Source organism: Martes martes, assembly GCF_963455335.1.
Source record: "Martes martes genome assembly, chromosome: 5".
In the NCBI taxonomy this organism is placed as follows: domain Eukaryota; kingdom Metazoa; phylum Chordata; class Mammalia; order Carnivora; family Mustelidae; genus Martes; species Martes martes.
Genome location: NC_137892.1, coordinates 137,891,635 through 137,913,583, shown reverse-complemented (window position 1 = coordinate 137,913,583; position 21,949 = coordinate 137,891,635). Strand labels below are relative to the sequence as shown.

The 21,949-nt window shown below is 41.1% G+C and overlaps 1 protein-coding gene across 2 annotated transcripts; it reads right to left on the bottom strand.

The window, feature by feature from the left end:
- Positions 1 to 800: 800 nt before the first annotated feature.
- On the bottom strand, positions 801 to 21,711 carry LOC308343614 (UDP-glucuronosyltransferase 3A1-like). Of its 2 annotated transcripts, none has more exons than XM_080804721.1 (7): positions 21,435 to 21,711; positions 19,434 to 19,535; positions 11,589 to 11,703; positions 7,219 to 7,750; positions 4,752 to 4,980; positions 3,040 to 3,259; positions 801 to 1,276 (listed from the first exon to the last, which is right to left on the bottom strand). In XM_080804721.1, exons 2-7 carry the CDS (start codon positions 19,465 to 19,467, stop codon positions 1,000 to 1,002), a joined length of 1,407 nt encoding a protein of 468 aa, XP_080660847.1. In that variant the 5' UTR covers positions 19,468 to 19,535; positions 21,435 to 21,711; the 3' UTR covers positions 801 to 999. The 2 variants fall into 2 exon arrangements, with proteins under 2 accessions (XP_080660847.1, XP_080660846.1); XM_080804720.1 differs by having other exon boundaries at positions 21,279 to 21,554.
- Between the last annotated feature and the right edge of the window lie 238 nt (positions 21,712 to 21,949).

The window sequence follows — 21,949 nt, the reverse complement described above, 5'->3', positions numbered from 1 at the left end:
AGTGAAAAAGGTAGAAAGAAGGAGAGAGACTGAAAAGTTTCTGAGACAGAAAGTATATGAACCAGACTAAGACCATCTTGAGAAATTCCACCACAATAACTGCTCTGTGGCCTAAAACCTTCTTGAGTACAGCCCCTTCCTCCATTCTTTTCTTTTGTTTAACGCACCCTTAAGTACACCCTCCAGGCAAAGCTTCCTTGATCTGCTCAGGATATGACTTCTCCTGGTAGCCCCCAGCAGGTACTGCCCAGTCTTCAGGGCCATAAAAGCAGGTCCCACTGGAGATGGTGTTGTGGAGATGTACTCATTTTGTGGCAGCCCAATACAGGTTTCTGTTCATATAATAATTGTTCCTAATAAACCATTTCCCATCAAGCTGGACCTGTTTGCCTTTTACTTCAGTGTCATGGCTTCTTTGGCCTTTGAAGTTAGTTTTGCATATACCTCCCTTTCAGGGAACAACAGGGTGACTAGGCAGGGCATTGTGTCTAGGAGCAGGGAGTGGAGAGGAAGATGGGGGCTGTCTGCCGAAAGTTTGAGTCTCAGTGACGAGTCCACTGATGAGGGGTAAGTTAAGAAGCCTGAGACTCATAGACACAGAAGGTAGAACAGGGGTTTGTAAAGGGTCAGGATGGGGGCAAGGGGTAGTGTGGGGAGTTATTATTTAATCAGTGCAGTTTCAGTTTGGGAAGATGAAAAGTTCAGAGATGGATAGTAGTACTGTTTAAACCACAATATGAATGTACTTAATGCCACTAAACTCTATACTAAATGGCTAAAATGGTCAATTTCATGTGACGCATATTTTACCACAATTTTATTGAAAGACCCTCAAGAGTGCTTCACAAGAATTTCTAAAAAGAGGCAGAAAATGGTGAAGAGCAATTTGTGTGCCACCTTAAAGTGCCAGTATGGAGAAGACACCAGGGGTGCCCTGTGCTGGGGAAAGCCTCTTATAACCAGTGGCTCCCCCAAACACCCATCAAGACAGCACCTCCATCAGGCCTTCTTCAGCTTCCTGGCCCCGCACAACCACCTGGCCACCATGCCCAGCAGCTTCCCACAGAGCCACAGCATGCCCAGGGTGACCACCAGCAGGAACAAGAAGACATCCAGCAGGTACTGCTCATGCCATGGCTGCTGCAGGCCATGGGGCTTGAGATGGGCTGCACCCCCTGTCTGGAGGATGTGGTCGATCCAGCCCACCAGCCTCTGGGCAGGAGTCAGGGGGTGGGAGCGCCTGATGATGCTGGCGGCCACAGCTGCTGACTTGTACCTGTTGGCAGAGACAGAGGTTGGGCATTATTCATGTGGTCTCAGAAATCTTAGAGACCTTGTCTCTCTCTCTCTCTCTCTCTCTCTCTCACACACACACACACACACACACACACACACACACACACACACACTTTCATCCATATGCACAAAAGACTCGGTTTCAAGGAAAGGTTGTTGGCCTGGCCTTGCCACAGTCTAGCTGGGTCCCATGGAAAAGTTCAGACTGAACCCTCCATACAAAGGTCCATGCTTTGTGTTAAAAGTGCTAAATTATAAAAACTGACTAAGTCTATAAGGGCTAGTTCTACCCAAGGAGGCTTATCACATACTATAGAAAATTATATGTATAAGCACATATGTGATGCTGGTGTCTGGGCTAGATGTCAAACAGGACTGTGGGGACTGGGGCCCAGGACAAGTCTGTACTTTCCTACCTCTTCAGAGCATCATATTGGCCAGCACTGGCTCCATGGACTACCCCCTACACTTTTACTCAGCACCCCACACTTAGGTCCTACGCTTGCTTTAATTCTCTGCTGTCATTGTCTTGAAATTCTTAAACTTTATAACAATGGTCCCTACTTTTCCATTTTACTTTGAGCCCCACAAATTATATACCCAGTCCTGATGCATAATGTGTAGGGACGATCCCGCCTAAATGATTCCATCACAGGGCCAGCAAATGATGGACATTTCGGGTCTAGGTCTTTGAATAGCCAATGAAATTCACAAGCTCATTCTTCAGAAAGGGAACATTTGCTATTCATGAGATACCAAACATAATGAAATGTCTGAGGTTATCTGACCCCCGGAGTTTACAGCTTTTCTAGGATTAAGAATCATATGCTATGTGGTGACTTTCAGTCATCTAACAAGAACTCCTTTGGGTCTCCTTTGTGCAAGGTAATATAAATCTTGAGGTCTGAGTCCATTTATGCCCTTGAAACTTTAAGTTATTCAGTTCTTATTTTTGAGGTAGAAAGAATAAATTTTTCTCTTTATATGAGATCATTGTATTAAGTGGAAATTTACCAAAGAGAATGTAGTCCCTTTTATTGACTAACTTAATGGAAATTCATCCAAACTTACTTTAGCAAGCCCTGTGCAAGGCCCTGGAAACACAAGGGAAAACAAGACATCCTTGGCTCTGCAGGGGAACTAACTCTCTACTTTCTAGTGTGAGGAACACACAATAAATTAAAACAGAAAGAACTGGGTTAGTTACTGATCCTAAGAAGTGTTAAGAAGGAAAAATGAATTATGATTGAAGAGGGTGGGAGAGAGGAGCACATTTACTCAAATCAGACAAAGACCACCTGCCTTTCTGAGGAGAGAACATTGGATATGTCTGACTGTCATGAAGGAGCCAGCACTGTAAAGAGAAGGGAAGGGTGTTCTAGCAAACAGCACTGATAAAGGGCACTTTGTGAAACACTGTGACATATTGGGGGACAGAAAGGCAACCTCCTGACTCAGTTGGAATTCTACTATAAGTACCCCCAATACATAAGACCTCTCAGAAACCCTGTGTACATAGGTCACAGGGTCTTCACAACACTTAAGGCAGAAATTGTTTTCAACATCTAACCTAAATTGTCTAGTCTTGTTCTCAGAGGAAACACGTCATTTGTAAACATCAGCATATATTATTCTGTGTCTTGGATGTTTCAGCTTTTATTGTAAAAAAAGTGTCACACATTGCCCTTTGTGTTTGATGTCTTCATTCAGTCTAAGTAACCATAAGCTTCGAGAGCTCCATACCTCTTGTCTTCTATGACTTGCTTCATCTTCAGAGCTAATGTCTCTGCCTTGATCTGCTTCAGCTGGATAGAGACACCAAACTTTTTGGCTTCAACATGGTTCAGGTTTTCAGGCTGGTCTCCAAAAAGAGGGATCCCCACTACAGGCACACCATGTTGGATGGCCTCCATTATGCTATTCATTCCACCATGGGTGACAAAGAGACGGATGCGTGGATGAGCTGTTCCAATTAAGAAGTAGAGCATAATATTTCAGATTGAAAATTTTCAGAGTGAAGGTTTCAGAAAACCATGGAAAGCAGAAAGGGCAGAAGAAAATACAAAAGGAATTTCAAAGTCTGTTAGAGTCATTATAAAGATATTTTGCCTGGACACATCCAAGGTGCATGTTACTAAAATACAGGATTCCAAACTTTGCCTTTTTTATGGAAATTCCTTGCCCCAGCCAGAACCCAGCTAAGACTCAAACCCAGGGGACTCTCCAGGCAATACTCCTAAGCAAGGTGTATATCCTTCTCCATCCACCTATCCATCTTTCTATCATCCTAGTCATTCCTTTTGTTTTGCTCATCTGTATTTTCTCATTGTGTCTCTCTGTCTCAGTGTGTCTCTCTTTCTCTTTGTCTTGAGCACTCTTCTCACCTGCCAACTTATTTCCCTCTTCTCTGAATTCCTGACCATTCATTAGCATCATAACTCATGTGTCAATCATAAAATTTATACTATATGCATTGTCTCCTCAAATACATGATTAGCCCCTTGAAAGCAGAGACTAGACCCTACGCTTGAGTATTTCCATTTACAGCACTTCCATCCCACCCTATTTAAAGCTAATTAAGATTATTGTTGAAAATGAAGTTTGTCTCAGCCTGTGTCACTCAACTGGGATGTATGTCAGAATCTCCTTATCTCTTCTTTGAAAGAACACCATGAGCCCACTTCAGACTTAAAGAATTAAATTTGCAGAAGTGGAGCCAGGAATCTGTTCCTTAATTCCCCAGGTTATTCTGAGTCAGTGTCTTAATCATGAGCCTTTGATTCAGTCAGTGGCTATGACAGTAAGGAGTCTGTAAAAAGCAGCATGGAGCACAAAGAAAACCTATTGGTGGGGGTGGGGGTGGGGGCAGGGAGAGAACTCTCTGGTACTGGACCAAATAACTGACTATGAGCTTGTTCCTCTTGGCACGCAGGTATTTTGGCACATCCTAAAGACACTATTGACATCAAATGCTGTGAAGGTATGAATTGATCCCTCCTTAAAAGCTAAGAAAGGTGTGTTTGTGGGAGAAGTGAGTGTATATATACATGTAAGTGCAAGTGGATGAACAGTTACTCTTGAAGCCACTAAATACAGTGGTAACATCCTTCCAGTATGTTTTCTTTAGAATCCATGGGTTGTTTCAGATTGTGTTTGGGTGACCCTGTTCAAGACCAAAGGCAGTAGGTCAAGGTGAGTTTGATGTCTGCTGACATCTGGCCTGGAATAGAAAACAATGACGGCGAGATGGCTGTTTGGGCACTGATCTCATTAGAAGTAGGGTCTGATGCCCCAAGAACTCCAGCTGGCTGCTCTGTTCCTGCCTTCTGCTCACTTAACTTTAGCTATTAGCAGCTCCTTCTGGTGCAAATGGGATTGCCCTACTAGAGGTCAGAGCCTGATGAGTTCTAAAAATATGCACATGAAAGGGTGAAGCACACCTGAGCAGCCCTTACCCAGGAGATCATTCTGAGGAAGCCAGTTCACAATTTTCACATTTGCTGACAATCTGATGTCTTTGGGCCAATGAGATGGATTATATTTCCATATAACTCCTTGAGAGAGATGAGCAAAGGCACTGTTCATCTCCCTGAGAAGATCCACTTGAAAGTTGCTCACCATGGAGCCCAGGGTCACAAGGATAAAACCAGAATCTCCAAACTTGTTGATGAAATTCTCAAATTCCTGGAGAAAGGTAAGAAAGGAAAAGGAGTTGAACAAAGTTGTTCATGAAAGCCTAGACAGCCATGAAATGAAAGCCAGATATTTACTGAACACACCCTCTTGTCCTTCTCTGAGTTCATAGCCCCTGGGACAGTACCCTGTGCATGGTGCTTATGCCCATGGTGTTGGTGGGAATATCTTTCTTCTTTAAAATCTTGATGTTAGTGTCAGGGTCATCCTAGATCCTCTGTTCATCGTAGGTCAATGGAGACACAGTTACTTGGGAATTTTCCTAAGCCACTAGATAATGGTAGTATAGGAAGAATACTGGTGGGGTGCTAGGGTCCAGCAGAGGGAGGTGCTACACTGGAGAAGCCAGAAGAAAGCCTCTAGTGTAAGAAGTGGAAGAAATGGAGAAAGACTCCTGACCACTCACACTCAATGTACCACCTGGAGTGCTTTGCTCTGATACATTGTGATATTCTTATTAACGGATCTTTGTAATTCATCTTCTACCTCCGTGGCTCACCCACATGACTGCAAATTATATCCACATAAGAAGACAAAGAATGGTAGTGCCCAGTCCTAACTCCAGACTCATTTTTTAAATAAGTAAAAATGGTAGTGCCCAGTCCTAACTCCAGCTTATTTTTTAAAATCCTCAGGCAAGTTAAGGAAGATTGGGATTTAGTGTTGTCATCTTGGCTTTAACACTGTTTTGGTGACTCTTGCTTCAAGTATTTCTTCAGACCCTGACTCTGGACTGCCGGAGCCCTCCTCCCCCAGCTTCTAGACTCTCATCCCTAGATTGATTCTGTGCAGCCTAACACCACCTGATTTACCACCTTAAAGGACCACTTTGACAAAAGCTTTGTTGTTGTTTTTAATTTAAAAAGCTACACGAGACACTATATAAAAACTAGAAAATATAGAGAAAAAAATTTTTTTAAAAGTCTCTATTATCTCACAGCCATTACAATCCTTACTCCCATTATGTTCCTGCTTGACAATCCCCTCCTCCTACCCTATAACCAAGGCATACCCCAACTTCCTATCAAGTAAAATCTCCTGCAATCTGGTCTGGCTACATTTATGTAATTGAATCTTCTAGTCTAATCTAGCTGGAGTCACCAAAGGAACCCAGAGTCATGCCTGTCTTATTTTGATTTTGACACATTCAGCTATTTGTTCTTTCTAACTGAAATTCCTTTCCTCCCCAGCTCCATCCGTAAAAAATCCTGCCATCAACCTAAAGCCCATCTAGCCCATGGATCATTCTCCAATTCTCCCTGCTTACTCATTTCAAGGTCCGTAGATAAAGGGTAGACACTAGGGTGCCTGGAAGACCCAGGCCAAATCAAATCTTCCTAACTCTGAAATGAATGGCAGTGGGAAAGTCACTTACTCCACCTGAGTCTCTGTCTCCTCGTGTATAAAAATGGAGATCATCATAATTCCTTCCAGGTGGTAAGATATTAAATAAGATAAATTCCATAAAATGTCAACCAGTGTTGATAGGCAACAGGAAGCCAACTCAGCTAAGCTCCTCTCCATTTAAAAACTTCTATTTCAATAGTTCTGACTTTAAGCCTTCGAACCAACCCAGTAGCTTTCCCAATTCACAATCCTCAGGACTGACCCTAGATCAATCAAATCAGAAGGCCTACGTGGAATTAAGAACCAAGGCTCTTCAGGCTGGGGATGCTGGTAATGATGCCCACAGTTCTTACTGTCAGTCCCACCACTCCCACCTTGGTTTCATAGTGTTGTGTGTTTCACGGTGAGCAACTCGTCTCTTTAACAATTCTCGCATATAATGGATGCTTGCTACACAGTTACTACACATATGTTCATATACACTGGACATAAAAATATTAACTTACTAAAAGGCTTATCCCAGGGCACCTGGCTGGCTCAGTGGAAAGAGTGTGCAACTCTCAACCTTGGGTCTTGAGTTTGAGCCCCATGCTGGGTTTAGAGTTTATTAAAAAGAAAACTTTTTTTTTTTTAATTTAAATCTGTCCCACCAGCACCAGAACTGGAGAGGGTATACTATGTAAGGAGGTCCTCAATCTCAGGGTTATACAAGTCCTAACACTCTAATTGCATGACCCTGAAAGTGATTCATCCTTAAAAGGTATGTCTTAGGTGCAGTTGCCTAACCCTACTCTGTCCCAGTTCCCACTGGCAGGGGAGTCATCAACTCTGCAGTGCAGAGCTCTGCATGAAGTCCGTATTGAGACCTCAGGTTTTACTTACTTGTGGTACTGCTTTAACAGGTCTCGCCATTAAGCCGCCAACATACACAGTGTTGGGAAGCAGGGGCCGAGCAAATTCAAGGGCAAAATCAGAGTTAATAAACCATAGCTCTGCTTTCTTTAGAAGATGACACAAAACTGGCCTAGAGCCTTCTGGGAAATGTTCCTTGATGGTGTTTTCATATGTAGACTGGATTTGCCATTGTCTTATGGAAAAATCAAAGAACATCAGAAAATTCTTCACTCGACCCCAGAAGTCCATGTGGTCACTTAGGAAGGAATGGAATACTGGGACATAAGACAGGGGGTTTGGTAGCCCAATATCTATAGCACCAAACGAGGAAGAAAGAATGGACACAAATGGTTTTCCAAGCTTCTCGGCAACCAGGAAAGGACAGTAGTCAAAATTTTCAACTATCACTAGGTCAAAGTTCTCGTTCTTTAAGGTGTCCATGATATCCTTTCTCCTTAGAAAATGACTGCATTGAAGCCCCAGTTGTTCCATAAAGCTTAAAAATTTTCCAAATGTGTATCTGTAAGAAAGAAGAGAAGTGGTAAATATTCACTGGAGATGTCAATTTCACAATACATAAAGGAATCTTGGGCTAGAAAGAAAATACCCCAGGTGAGAAAGACCACATCAAGCAGTAGGGTACCTGTCCTACCACTGTCCATAAATACCCTCTCAGTCACTCTGAGCACACATTCTGCTCTGGAAAGTGTTCCCTTCCTCCCCTCCTCTTCCCTCTCTCATCCAAATCCCAAGCACTCTCTATGACACATTATTCAAAAAACTATAACTTTGAGTTCTTAATTCTTGAAATCCATGGATACAACTGAACTATGTTAACTGAAAACAAATTGTCACTGTTGGACCTTCTGCTCCGGGAACCTTCTCTGACCGTAGCAAATCTCACAGAACTCTTTCTACTTGATAAAATTCTGTAATGTTCTCATTAACTTTCTTTTACATACTGACTTTTTATGAGTGATTTTCTTGTTTACTCAACCAAACTGTGGAAGTCCCTAGATGACACAATTCCATAAATATTGATCATATAGGCTATTTTTAAAAATCACTGTGTATTCTAGGGCACATGATGTGATGAGCACTGAGTGTTATATGCAACTGATAAATTATGGAATACTACAAAAAAAAATCTACTGAAAAAAATCTACTGAAAAAAAAATCACTGTGTATTCTGAATATGATAGATCACCTCACCCAAGGGATTATTTTAACACATTAGAACTCAAATCTCAGCTAAAATGGGAATTCCACATTTCAATGCCCATAAGTTAAGCAATTAAAGAAAAGGAAAGACTAGACAAGAAAATAGAGAAGAAAGGAAAGCAAAGCAAGGCCTGGTTAATAATAAACATATTACTAGCTTTTCTTTTTTTTATATTTTATTTATTTATTTGACAGAGAGAGGGAAAGACACAAGCACGCAGAGCAGCAGAGGGAGAGAGAGAAGCAGGCTCCCCACTGAGCAGGGAGCCCGATATGGGGCTCAATCCCACGACCCTGGGATCATGACCTGAGCTGAAGGTTGTCACTTAACCAACTGAGCCACCCCAGCACCCCTAGCTTTTCTATTATGATAGATTGACATGTCCAGAGAAGATAATGATAAAGAATACTAACATGTAATTAAGACTTGGTGCATGGGACTATTCCAGGGACCTATCTCCTTACAATGCTTTCCCATCACTGCCTGTATAGAATGTGACTCTGTTCCCTTCCTGTTTGTACACCTATGAGGAAATAGATAAGAATGTCCACCTGCACTTTAAGGTATCAGAGGTAACAAGTGCAATAACTCAATACATCATTGGCCTGCTGGCTACATGGAGGACCAAGAGAATCATACACTGGCACCCTGTAATTGTTCACTACTATACCATTGCACCCCAGATAAAGAAGGACAAGAAGTGAAGAACTTATTAACAATATACAGATCTCTGCCTGGTATTTAGGAACAACTTCAGGCCATACACTGGATGTGATTGGCAGAAATCACCTTTGGCTGTGTATTTTTGAAGATTTCATGTAACAAAAGGGTGTGTTTGTCAGATATTTTAGATAATTTCAGGAGTGCTGTAAAAATTCCTAGAATATATTTCATTAATCATATTTAAAATTGAGCTAACAAATAGAAAAAATTGTTTTAAGAATACATGGTTACCTATGCTTGTCTCCAAAAATATTACATTAAGGGAGAAAAGAGAAAGCATGAATTTAAAATATGTAACTAACCATGCAAGATAATACAGACTAAGTATCAAATGAATAGGTTACATCAGACCTAGACAGGAGGGACTGTGGCTTCCCAATTTGAGTAAAGAAAAAGACTTTCTGAAAAAAGGCAAATGTTAGCAAGACCTTGACTAGTAAGTAAAAGTTTCAAGGTAAAAAGAAGGTGGGTGCCTGCATAGCACAGTTGGTTAAGCATCTGACTCTTGATTTCAGTTCAAGTCATGATCTCAGGGTTATGAGATCGAGCCCTTCATCAGGCTCAGCAGGGAGTCAGCCTGAGATTCCCTCTCTCTCTCTCTCTCTCTCTCTCTCTGCCTCTCATTCCACCCCTTCCTTCACTCTTGCACTCTCTCTCTATCTCTCTCTCTGGGTTGCCCCAGCACATAAATCTTTTTTTTTTTTTTTGCTTAAGTATTTTATTTATTTTTATTTTTTTTATTTTAATAAACATATAATGTATTTTTATCCCTAGGGGTACAGGTCTGTGAATCGCCAGATTTACACATTTCACAGCACTCATCATAGCACATACCCTCCCCAATGTCCATTTCCCCACCACCCTCTCCCGTCCTCCCTCCCCCCAGCAACCCTCTGTCTGTTTTTTGAGATTGAGTCTTTTGTGGTTTGTCTCCCTCCCAATCCCATCTTTTCATTTTTTCTTTTCCTACCTCCCCCCAAACCCCCCACATAGCATCTCCAATTCCTCATATCAAAGAGATCATATGATAGTTGTCTTTCTCCGATTGACTTATTTCGCTAAGCATGATACCCTCTAGTTCCATCCACGTCGTCGCAAATGGCAAGATTTCATGTCTTTTGATGGCTGCATAGTATTCCATTGTGTAAATATACCACCTCTTCTTTATCCATTCATCTGTTGATGGACATCTAGGCTCTTTCCACAGTTTGGCTATTGTGGACATTGCTGCTATAAACATTGGGGTGCATGTGCCCCTTCGGAGCACCACGTTTGTATCTTTAGGATATATACCCAGTAGTGCAATTGCTGGGTCTTAGGGTAGCTCTATTTTCAGTTTTTTGAGGAACCTCCACATTGTTTTCCAGAGTGGTTGCACCAGCTTGCATTCCCACCAGCAGTGTAGGAGGGTTCCCCTCTCTCCGCATCCTCGCCAGCATCTGTCATTTCTTGACTTGTTAATTTTAGCCATTCTGACTGGTGTGAGGTGGTATCTCATTGTGGTTTTGATTTGTATTTCCCTGATGCCGAGTGATGTGGAGCATTTTTTCATGTGTCTGTTGGCCATCTGGATGTCTTCTTTGCAGAAATGTCTGTTCATGTCCTCTGCCCATTTCTTGATTGGATTATTTGTTCTTTGGGTATTGAGTTTGATAAGCTCTTTATAGATTTTGGATACTAGCCCTTTATCTGATATGTCGTTTGCAAATATCTTCTCCCATTCTGTCAGTTGTCTTTTGGTTTTGTTAACTGTTCCCTTTGCTGTGCAAAAGCTTTTGATCTTGATGAAATCCCAATAGTTCATTTTTGCCCTTGCTTCTGTTGCCTTTGGCGATGTTCCTCGGAAGAAGTTGCTGTGGTTGAGGTCAAAGAGGTTGCTGCCTGCTGTTTAAGTATTTTAAATGACTAAAAATTTAAAAAATAAAGGAAAAGAGCTTTACATGGCCAGATGTTCAATTGCTACAAAATCAATGTTCATAAGTCTTCCCCCCCCATTAGAAGAATATATGTGAAGAAAAGAAGGAAAAATAAATGAAAGAAGGTCACTTTCATTTCCCTATCAGCAGTGAGAGAACGAAGTACCTATACTTCTGTGTTGGGGAGGTTACAAGTAAAGATGTAAGAGAAGTGTTGAAAGGATGTCCCAGAAGGAACAACCTCTACTTTCTACAGAAATCCATTCATGGAAGAGGGACAGTGCAGAGCAAAGAAGACTCTTCAGTGACTGAACTGGACAATTTGGTGTGAGTACTTGTTTCCCCAACCATTCACTCATCATGAATTCTTTCATTTATCCACCCGTCCACCCATCTCTTTCTTATGTCTTCAGTCCAAACATCCATCCATTCATCCATTCATTTATATCACTAAAATAGTGACTCTTTGGTTCAAATAATAAAAAAATAAGACTTACCTGTCACCCAAAGCTTCTTCCATAAAAAAATCAAAATTGTCCTTCAATCCTTTGTTATAATCTTCAGGTGGAAACCAAGAAATAATTTGGTATGATTTTTCCTTCTCTTTAAAATCTAAAAAACACCCATGGGTTAAAAATGTTAAATATGGGGGCACCTCGGTGGCTCAGTGGATTAAAGCCTCTGCCTTTAGCTCAGGTCATGATCTCAGGGTCCTGGGATCGAGCCCCGCGTCGGGCTCTCTGCTCAGCGGGGAGCCTGCTTCCCTTCCTCTCTCTCTGCCTGCCTTTCTCCTTACTTGTGATCTCTGTTTGTCAAATAAATAAAAAAAAATATTAAATATGTCACAAAACATGGATTAACATTAGTGTGAAAAGATCAATATTTGTTTGCTCAAATAATTTTTGTTTATTTGAATGCTTGCCTTTTGAACTATTTTTATGTGTTTTGGTTGCATTCTCATTCATTCCATCTTTTAAAATGATAACATGTATTGAGAACCTTACACTAATTAAGGAGTGCTTCTCAATTTAAAGTTACAGAAGTTTCCTTTTTTTTTCTTTAAGATGTATTTTTTTTGAGATAGAGCACATCGAGAAAGGGAAAGGGCAGAGTGGGAGAGAGAGAGAGGGAGAGAATCTCAAGCAGACTCTGCTGAGCATGGAGACCAATGAGGGGCTCCATCTCAGGACCCTGAGATCATGACCTGAGCCAAAAACAAGAGGTCATATGCCTAACTGACTGAGCCACCCAGGCATACTGGAAGCCTTCATTTCAAGTTTCCATAATGGGGCACTTGGGTGGGTCAGTTGGTTAAGCATCTGCCTTTGGCTCAGGTCATGATCTCAGGGTCCTGGGATGGAGCCCCACAATGGGATCTCTGCAGAAAGACTGCTTCACACTCTCCCTCCACTCCTCCCCTCTGCTTGTGCTTTCTCTCTCTTTCTCTTTCATACTCTGTCTCAAATAAATAAATAAAATCTTTTTAAAAAGTTTAAAAAAAATAAAGCTTTCATAAAGTATAGCTATTTGTCTCATTTTATGGGAGAGAAAACAAAGGTAATTGAAGATACAAAGGTAATTATCTTAAGCAAATTAAGATAATTTGTCAAAATTTTACACATAGGAAGTGATAGAGTCTGGTTGATTCCAGAGCCTTTGTCCTTTCTGTTTTAAGAAAAGCTCATTTTCATTATTTAGAGTGATAAATCCAAATAGTTTTTTGATTCAGTAAAAAGTAGGAAAAAGTACTGAGAAGCTTATAGAAAATAGTGGACCTCTGTACCTCATACCAGCATGGCTTCTCCCACATATCCATGTGTAATGAAAAGTCTGAGTCCATTTCTGATGTTTGACTGCTGACAGTTTTCAAACCCTATCTCCCACTCCCTCTTCAGTGTTTCACCTGGGCAAACTATTAAGAAAGTCAGCATGCTGCTACCTTTGGCCCTAGTGGGGATTTCAAACCATGCAAGTGAAGGCCAGTAACAGGGAACCCTCAACATATCCCAACTCTCCACCCACAACAATAACTCAAACTAGTCATCCCTCCTTCCTCTGGAAAGCCATTTTTCAGATTTGCTTAGGAGCCTGTCCAACTCATCTTATATATATATATATTTTTTTAAAAAAGCCTTATTATTTGAGTAACAAAAGTTCCATGCTCTCTTATACATGTATGCTTTCATCAGTCATAACCTCCAATCAAATTGTGTGTAAACTGAAGATAGATTAATGCACAGCCTTACATATTAAAACTACCGAGCCCAATCTTAGTGAAATTACTGCTATCCAAGTATGTGCTGGCAAATACTTTGCAATCATAGATTTGGCTACTACGTTCTTCAGCACCCATGTCAACAGGCTCTCAATGTTAGTTTGCCTTCACTTTGGAAAGGACACAGTGCACATTTAACTAATTGTCCATGGGGTATTTCAACAGTCCTACCCTTGGCCACGATCTTTACTGGCAGGACCTTAACTACATCTGACTTTCACCAGGAACCCAGGTAGGACATTATATTGAAAAAAGCCTGCTCTAAGGAGATTCATTTGACACATTCATCAGGACAGAGAAATATTCCCAAAAGAGTTCACACAAAGGGATGTGCCATTGCCCGACACAAAGCTCAAGGGATAGGACCTCTTTTAAATTCCTGGGAATTATTTAATCAATTAAGACCTCTCTATCCATGACACTATCAAGAAACAACTGTTGGGTCACCTGGGTGGCTCAGTCGGGTTAAGCATCTGTCTTCAGCTCAGGTTGAGATCTCGGGACCCTGGGAATCCAGCCCCAAGTTGGGCTCCCCTTTGAGGAAGGAGTCTACTTCTTCATCTCCCTCTCCCTCTGCCCCTCCCACTGCTTGTGTGTTATCTCTCTCTCTCTCTCTCTCAAATAAATGAAAAAAAATCTTTATTAAAAAAAAAAAAACCTATTGACTGACAACATCACAATATCTCAACAAGTCCAACAACTTTTAAGCCTTTTTGCAATCTGGAGGCAATGTATTTCTGATTTATACATTTTCCTTAAATCCATTTATAATTATTTTTTTTAATCAGCCTACTTTGAATAAGGCCAAATAACAAAAAGATCTAGAATCTATCCAAATTGCAATACAATAGGCACTGTCATTAGTGCCTCCCACATTTGCATTCATTATGAAGGCTTCAACAACCTCTTTCCATACTTCCTGGAGTTCTCTAAACCATCTGTTGATAGCAGTATTAGTCTCCAATTGCTGCTGTAGTAAATTACTATAAACTTAGTTGCTTAAAACAGATCAAATCTATTATCTTACAGTTCTGGAGATCATAAGTCTGAAATGGGTCTCACTAGGACAAAAACAAGTTGTAGGCAGGCCAGCATTCCTTTTGGAGGCTCTGAAAGATATTTTCTTGCCTTTTCCATCTTTTAGTGATTACCTTCATTCCTTGGCTCATGGTCTCCTTTTAACTGGCATTGACATCATCTATCATCTACTTTCCTTCCATTATCACATTTCCTTCTCTTATTCTCCTGCCAACTCTTTTTTTAAATCAGTTAATTAACATATAGTGTATTATTAGTTTAAGACACAGAGATTAGTGATTCATCAGTTGCATATAACACCCAGTGCTCATTACATCAAGTGCCCTCCTTAATGCCCATCACCCAGTTACCTTATCCCCACCACCTCCCTCCCCAATCTTCTTTTTTGTAGGACTCTTGTAATTATATAGAGCTTAAATGAATAATCCAAGACAACCTTCCCATCTCAAAATCCTTATATTAATCACATCTACAAAGTCCCTTTGCCGTGTTAGGTAGAATATTTATTGGTTCTAGAAATTACAGCATATCTTTGAGTGGGGCCATTATCTTCTACCACCATGTTCTGCTCTCCGGACCTCAAATACTCATGTCCATGTCACATACAAAATACAATCACTCCATCCCAACACTCCCACAAGTCTCAAACCATCACATCATCAACTCATAGTTCAAAATTTCATCTAGATATAATTGGCTCAAATGTCCCAAATTATATTATCCAAATAATTCAATCAAGTATGGGGGGGAGAGTCCAGATATGATCCATCTGTGGACCTATGAAAATTAGGAAACAAGTTTATGTGCTTCCAAGAAACATTAAGATACCGGTTACAGACATTATCATTCAAAGTGGAAAAAAAATGGAAGGAAGTTATGAATTTCTGGTCCTAAGAAATGGTGACATTCAAATGGGCAGACAATGTTAGGGTTTAAAAACTGGAAATAACCTGCCATAACTTGATGCTCAGCCCTGTAAGCTTGAAGTTCTACCCTTTATGGGCACTGCTTCACACTCAGACTTTTCATTTGTTCTTCATGAAAGGTAGCATGAGTTTACAACTAAATAGTTTATGAGCATGTTTCTTACTTTGGCAGAGTCCAATAGCCTTCTTTCATGTCACTCTTTCTCCGTCCTTTTAGTCCAAATTAGCAGTATTTATCCTGTATAAAATTCTCAAGTACCTTATAGATCTTCTGGATATGTCATGGGAATTCAGTCTGCTAGACAAGAGCCGCTACACAGATGTTTAAAAATAATTTCATCTCTTCTTTGGCTTCAGCCAACAAGGCTGAAGGGACTCATGATTCACGTACCCAATATTTAAAGAGCTCTGTGAGACTGAATATTCTGAGCTATTCAGAGGCAACAGCAAGAGGTAAACCAGCCACACCACTGGTTTTATCCTTTCCGGCAGCAAATACCCTAATTTTAGAATCTTTTGCAGTGTGGATAGGCTGAGAATTTCCCAAATCATGACGTCTTCATTTCTTCATGCTTAATGGTTCTTCCTTCAATTTATCTCTTTCCTCTCACATTTTACTATAAGAAGCAAGAAGTCCTTACTACCTATATTTTTACCAGAAGTGTGTTTATGGTGATTTACATATTGTCTCAGACAATACAGATTTTCTCTAAGTAAGGAAGTAAGGATTTTCTTTCCTTACTTCCTTCTTAGTCCTCATTAGCAGAGTTCTTATATTTTTTATTAAGACACAAATGACATGTAACATTACATTAGCTTCAAGTGTAAAACATAAAGATTTGATGTTTTTATAAATTGCAACAGAGTTCTTAAGATCCACATTTCTACCAATAGTCTCTTCAAGACAATCTAGACTTATTCCATCATGCTTCTTAATATTTTTCCAGCCTCTATCAATAACCCAATTATAAAACTAGATATTGTTTGGAGTAATAGTTTATGTGAATATTAAAGATCTTTTCTTCTTCAATCTGATACCATTTCTTTATTAAAGTAGTAAGTAAATGAACAAGATGGGAAAGTGCATCCAAACAAGGAGTTAATAAATGTTGCAATACACCGAAATGGGCATCAGGTCAGAAATAATAAGTACATCATGTGTTTTCCCCATTTGCAAACATCTAGTCAGGCTTTATTCCTAAGGTAATGAACTAATATGCTGTTTCAAAGCCTCAGAAATCCCTGTGATTGGGGAATATTGGAAGAAACTCTACACTTTTGAGCCTGGAAACTAAGGGTAAAACTGAAAAGATCCAAAAGAAGACACCCAAATGGCCAACAGACACATGAAAAAGTATTGAACATTACTCAACATCAGGGAAATACAAAGAAAAACCACAATGAGATACCACCTCACACCAGTCAGAATGGCTAAAATTAACAAGTCAGGAAACACCAGATGTTGGCAAGGATGCAGAGGAAGGAGAACCCTCCTATACTGTTGGTGGGAATGCAGACTGGTACAGCCATTCTGGAAAACAGTATGGAGGTTCCTCAAAAAGTTAAATTAGAGTTACCTATGACCTAGCAATTGCACTACTAGGTATTTATCCAAAGAATACAAACATAGTGATTCAAAGGGGCACGTGTACCCCAATGTTTATAGCAGCAATGTCCATAATAGCCGAACTATGGAAAGAGCCCAGATGTCCATCAATAGATGAATGGATAAAGAAGATGTGGTGTATACACACACACACACACACACACACACACACACACACACAGGAATATTACACAACCATCAAAAATTTGAAATCTTGCCATCTGCAATGACGTGGATGGAACTAGGGGGTATTAGGCTAAGTGAAATAAGTCAGTTAGAGGAAGACAAATACCGTATGAATTCACTCATATGAGGAATTTAAGAGACAAAACAGATGAACATAGGGGAAAGGAAGGAAAAATAAAATAAAATGAAAGTAGAGAGGGAGGCAAACCATAAGAGATACTGAATTCTAGGAAACAAAATGAGGATTACTGGAGGAGAAGTGGGAGGGGGAAGGAATAATTGGGGATGAGCATTAAGGAGGGCACTTGAAGTAATGAGCACTGGGTGTTATATGCAACTGATGAATCACTAAATTCTACCTCTGAAACTAATTATAAAAAAAAACTGATGGGAACCATGAACTACCCAAATTGTTTATAGATTTTTATGTATATATATTAAAGGGGTAGAAGATCTGTGGCTTTTGTTATTTTCTCAAAATTCATGGAAACTACCAAAATTATTTTCAATCAATCTAAAATTTTAATACAACTTAATTTTATTAAGAATTTTAATTAAATTTAATTGCAATTTTCAAAATTAAGAATAACTACTTGAAAATTAATACACTGCAGCTATTTAATCATGTCTGTGGTCAATACAGATTCAAAACGATATGTATATAAATAATGTTCAATAAAAATGGGGAACCTAATCTGGAAGGTGATTAAAATGATTTTAAGCAGAGACTCAAATTAAATATTTGTATACAAGTTTTCATAGCAGCATTATTCACAATATCCAAAAGGTGGAAACAACCTAAATGTCCATGGACAGATGACTGAGTTAACAAATGTGGTATATACTTACAATGGAATATCATTCAGTCTTTAAAAGGAAAGAAATTGTAATCTATACTACAGTGTGGATAAGCCTTGAAGACATTATGCAATGTGAAATAAGCCAGACACAAAAAGACAAATATTGTATGTTTCTACTTAATGAGTTATCTCCAAATTATTAGAGAAATAAAGTAGAATAATGGTTACCAAGGGCTGCAGGCAAGGGAAAATTGGCAGTCACCATATAACCAGTACAGAGTTCCCATTTGTGATGATCAACAGCCGGGATGGTTACACAACAACATGAATGTACTTAAAGTCACTAAACTGACAAAACAAATGTGGAAGAGATCAATTTTATGTTGTGTATATTTTACCACAATAAAAATCGTAAAAGAAATTTTCACAGAAAAAATTATTTTAATAAAATCTGAACAAAAACAAAGCCTGATTACCTTCAAAGTTTTAGAGTTTTTCAGAATTTTATTCCTCAATGATGCTGCTTAAAATTGCGTCTTTTTTTAACATCAAAGCCTAAGAAAACTTCAGATTGAGCAATCCAGATTTTAAAGTCCTAAATCCTCCCAACACTATTATTAACCTGCCATATCATCTTGTGCAAACCATTTCAGTTCTCTGGGCTGTTGTTTTCTTGTCTGTCAACAAAAAAGAGTTGATAAGGTTTATTTGCTCATGTCAGCTAAAATTCACTGGATTCGATGATTCAGTTAAGAACGTCCAACATCATTATACACAAACTGTTGGTCAGGCATTGATTGTTCTAGAGAATAAAATCATCTCAGGGATGCCTGGGTGGCTGTCGATTAAGCCGCTGCCTTTGGCTCAGGTCAGGATCCCAGGGTCCTAGGATTGAGTCCTGCATCAGGCTCCTTGCTCTGTAGGGAGCCTGCTTCTCTCTCTGCCTCTGCCTGCCACTCTGCCTGCTTCTGCGTGTGCTCTCTCTTGCTCTCTCTCTCTGACAAATAAATAAATAAAATCTTTTAAAATAATCTCAGTGATAGATTCTGATCTTGGCTGGATAAATAATAGACTTCCTAAGACAACTTTCTTAGATTTCAGATATCAGAAAAGGAGAAAGTAATCTATGATCTATAAAAAAAGTAATCTGTGATATAAGAAAAGAAAATGGTATATTTGGCTGAACACGTCTGTTCACATGTTTTCAAGCTGCTATGAAGTACCATTTACCAAAATAATCTGTAATATATGGAGGGTTGCTGGGGATGAAGTGGAAGACAAGGTAAGGGAGGAAAATATGGGACTACAGAGTGTGGAGTGGCACACTTGGCAGACAGAGCCAAGAAGCCTTCCAACACCTTACATTCTCACACACACACACACACACACACATTTTTCATTCTTTCACTCCAATTGGATTTTGAAATCAGTTTTCTAAGCAAAAGACATTGTTGTTTCACTCTACCCTTCGCATAGGGTAGAAGAAATAGAGAATTGGTGAGAAAAGATACCTGATATAAGTGAATTTCCTCTCTGGTGAAGCATGGTGACATTATGACCATGATCTTGAAGAATCTGAGACACCTGGTCCAGCAGCAGATGATGGCTTCCACCTAGGAACAATGTACAACTTCACTTTTGTAATGATGATTACAAAAGTACAGCTTCAGAGTCCCTGAAGCTGATACGCTGAGAGATCTGGGAGATGAGAATTAGCAAGCAGAAAGCTGATGATGAGGAGAGGAAGATGAGCTTCATCAGTCGGTCTGTCCATCTCCATTTGGATAAGCCCCAGCCACTCACTCAGAGCCCATGGCTCCAAATCTTGACTTTGGCAAACCTCCATCATATCCTCTTTGTGACTCTGGTCACAAAAGTGACCACCATCAATGTGATGAGCTTCTCTGCTTATGCCTTAAGGAATTCCTGATCTTAAAGATATGCTAAGTTTAGCCAGATCTCGTGGAGACAGTGTGACCTAAAGAAATAACTGTACTGGTGGGAAGAGTGGCACAGTGCTCTCTATGAGCGTGAAGGGTTCCCAATGGATGATCAGTCCGAGTTCGTTCTGGAGTCCAACTCTTGGAAATTTAAGCTAGTGTAGGAGCCAGAAATATGGGAACTTGAATATCAGTCCAAGAAAGAGCCACTGGAGCAGAAGGCAGCTGAGCCACCACTTAGAACCAAGAAATTCAAATATACATATACTTGGCAGGGTATTTCTCAGTTGGGGTCTGCATCTTGGTGAACATCCAATTAAGGCATTCAGAACAACTGTGGGCCCTTGGGGTGGAACCACAGGATCCTGTATGCATGAGAGGACATCACCCATCCTAGGAAAATCCTGGGATCCTAAGGAAACAGAAGCATGATCATCTGGGGAGGTACAGGTTCTATTACACTAAATCTTATCCAAAACCATATGCTCAGGAAATCCCTTGGGGGGGTGGGGGGGGAGGGCTAAATGAGATTACTTATGGTTCCTTCCAGCTCACGATTCCCAGTGATCTATACACAGTAAGTGACCTCAAAGAGCCCACTGTCGGTGGAAATACAATCTTGGGAAAGCTGCATCTTATGATGATCCTTTTATCCTGATCCTTTTCCCTTTATCCCTTTTCCTTTTCATCTTCTATTCCCTTCGGTGGAAAAGTAAAGGAAATAAAACTGAGGCCACGAAATGCAGAATTAACAGTTCCCCGAATCCTTCAAACACTTCCAGTCGCACGGGTGACAGGAGCAGGCATAGGCAAGACCGGAATGTCCAGGATCCAATGTCCAGCCCTGGCCAGTTCTCCGGGTTTCCTCTGGATAAGAGCACTCCACCCCCACCCCCACCCCCAGGTGTCACTGAAATACTTTCCCTGCTCTACCTTGGCTCCCATGCAGTGTCAGGAAACTAGTGCTTCTGCCCACCCCCACCCACCCCGGACACACACATAAGCTCCTTTCCCTGGTCTGCAAGAGCCTGCAAACGCTCCCACAGCCTCTATTGGCAATTGCTGCGCACCACCCAGAAGTTTAGGGTGAGCCTCTGAATTTGCAGCCCACTCCCCGAAGGGAGGAGGCAGCCCGGGGTCTCCAGCACTGGGAGGGATCCCAAACTTGTGGACCCATTCCGTGCCTAGGAGAGCAAATCTGAGCAGGCAGAGGGAGGAAAAGGTATTTTATTTTCTCAAGAAGCTTCTTCACCTCTCGGTGGTAGGGTCTCCTCATTTCCCCACACCCCCATCCTGCCTCTACCCCCTCTAGCCTGGGACCCAAGCCCAGTAATGCTCCCCTGACCCAGAGCTGTCTGACTGAGCCTTCCCGGATGTCTGGAACTGTGCCTATCTGGTTCTCCCGCAAGCACTCACCCACCAAAGACAGAGTTAGAATTTTGGCGGCCTCTGAGAGCAGGAACCCAGGCAGAAGGAAGCCAGCTAGCAGAAGCGCCCGCTGCCCCGCCATGCTCGCTCGGGTATGAGCTGGGAAGCCCAGCCCAGCGCGCAGACCCGGCACAACGCAGCGACCTGTGCGCCCTGGGGACACGCTTCGCTTGCAGCCAAGGAAATGAGCCGGCGGGCAGATTGGGAAGACGTGAGAGATGGACCCCGCCTGTGTTCTCTTCTGTCTGCGGTTTCTTGCCCTTCTGCTCCACCTCCCGGGGTGCTTGCTCCACTGGCTAATTTGTCCTCACCCTCCCTAACCCCAAACTTCAGGAAGGAGGGGTTAGTGAACTCTCCTTAACCCCCTCTCTGTCCCTGTCATCACCGCACTCTCCGCAGAGAAGGTACTCTGAGCCAGGACGGCAGGGAGCTTAGGAAGTCGCTTCCAAGATAGTTCCACCCCCAGGTGACCCACGCCCATCCCCGTTTTAGGGACCCCCTCCATGAATTTCCCCACCTCCTAACTGTTGATCTCATACCGTCATCCACATGCTCCATTTCCCTAGGTATTTGCTTAAAATCTCTGAGACGCTACTTCGTGGAAGGAGTGTCTACTCCCCGAGAGTAGCTTGTGTCTACTCTCTAGAAGCAAACCCCCA

Bases quoted from the DNA above. Each gene is read 5' to 3' on its own strand.
- LOC308343614 (XM_080804720.1), bottom strand. From the start codon at position 21,372: ATGGCGGGGCAGCGGGCGCTTCTGCTAGCTGGCTTCCTTCTGCCTGGG. The intron at 11,704-19,433 runs GTATCTTTTCTC...GGTGTTTTTTAG, and splicing joins AGGAAATTCACTTATATCAG to ATTTTAAAGAGAAGGAAAAA. The intron at 1,277-3,039 runs GTATGGAGCTCT...CTCTGCCAACAG, and splicing joins CAAGTCATAGAAGACAAGAG to GTACAAGTCAGCAGCTGTGG.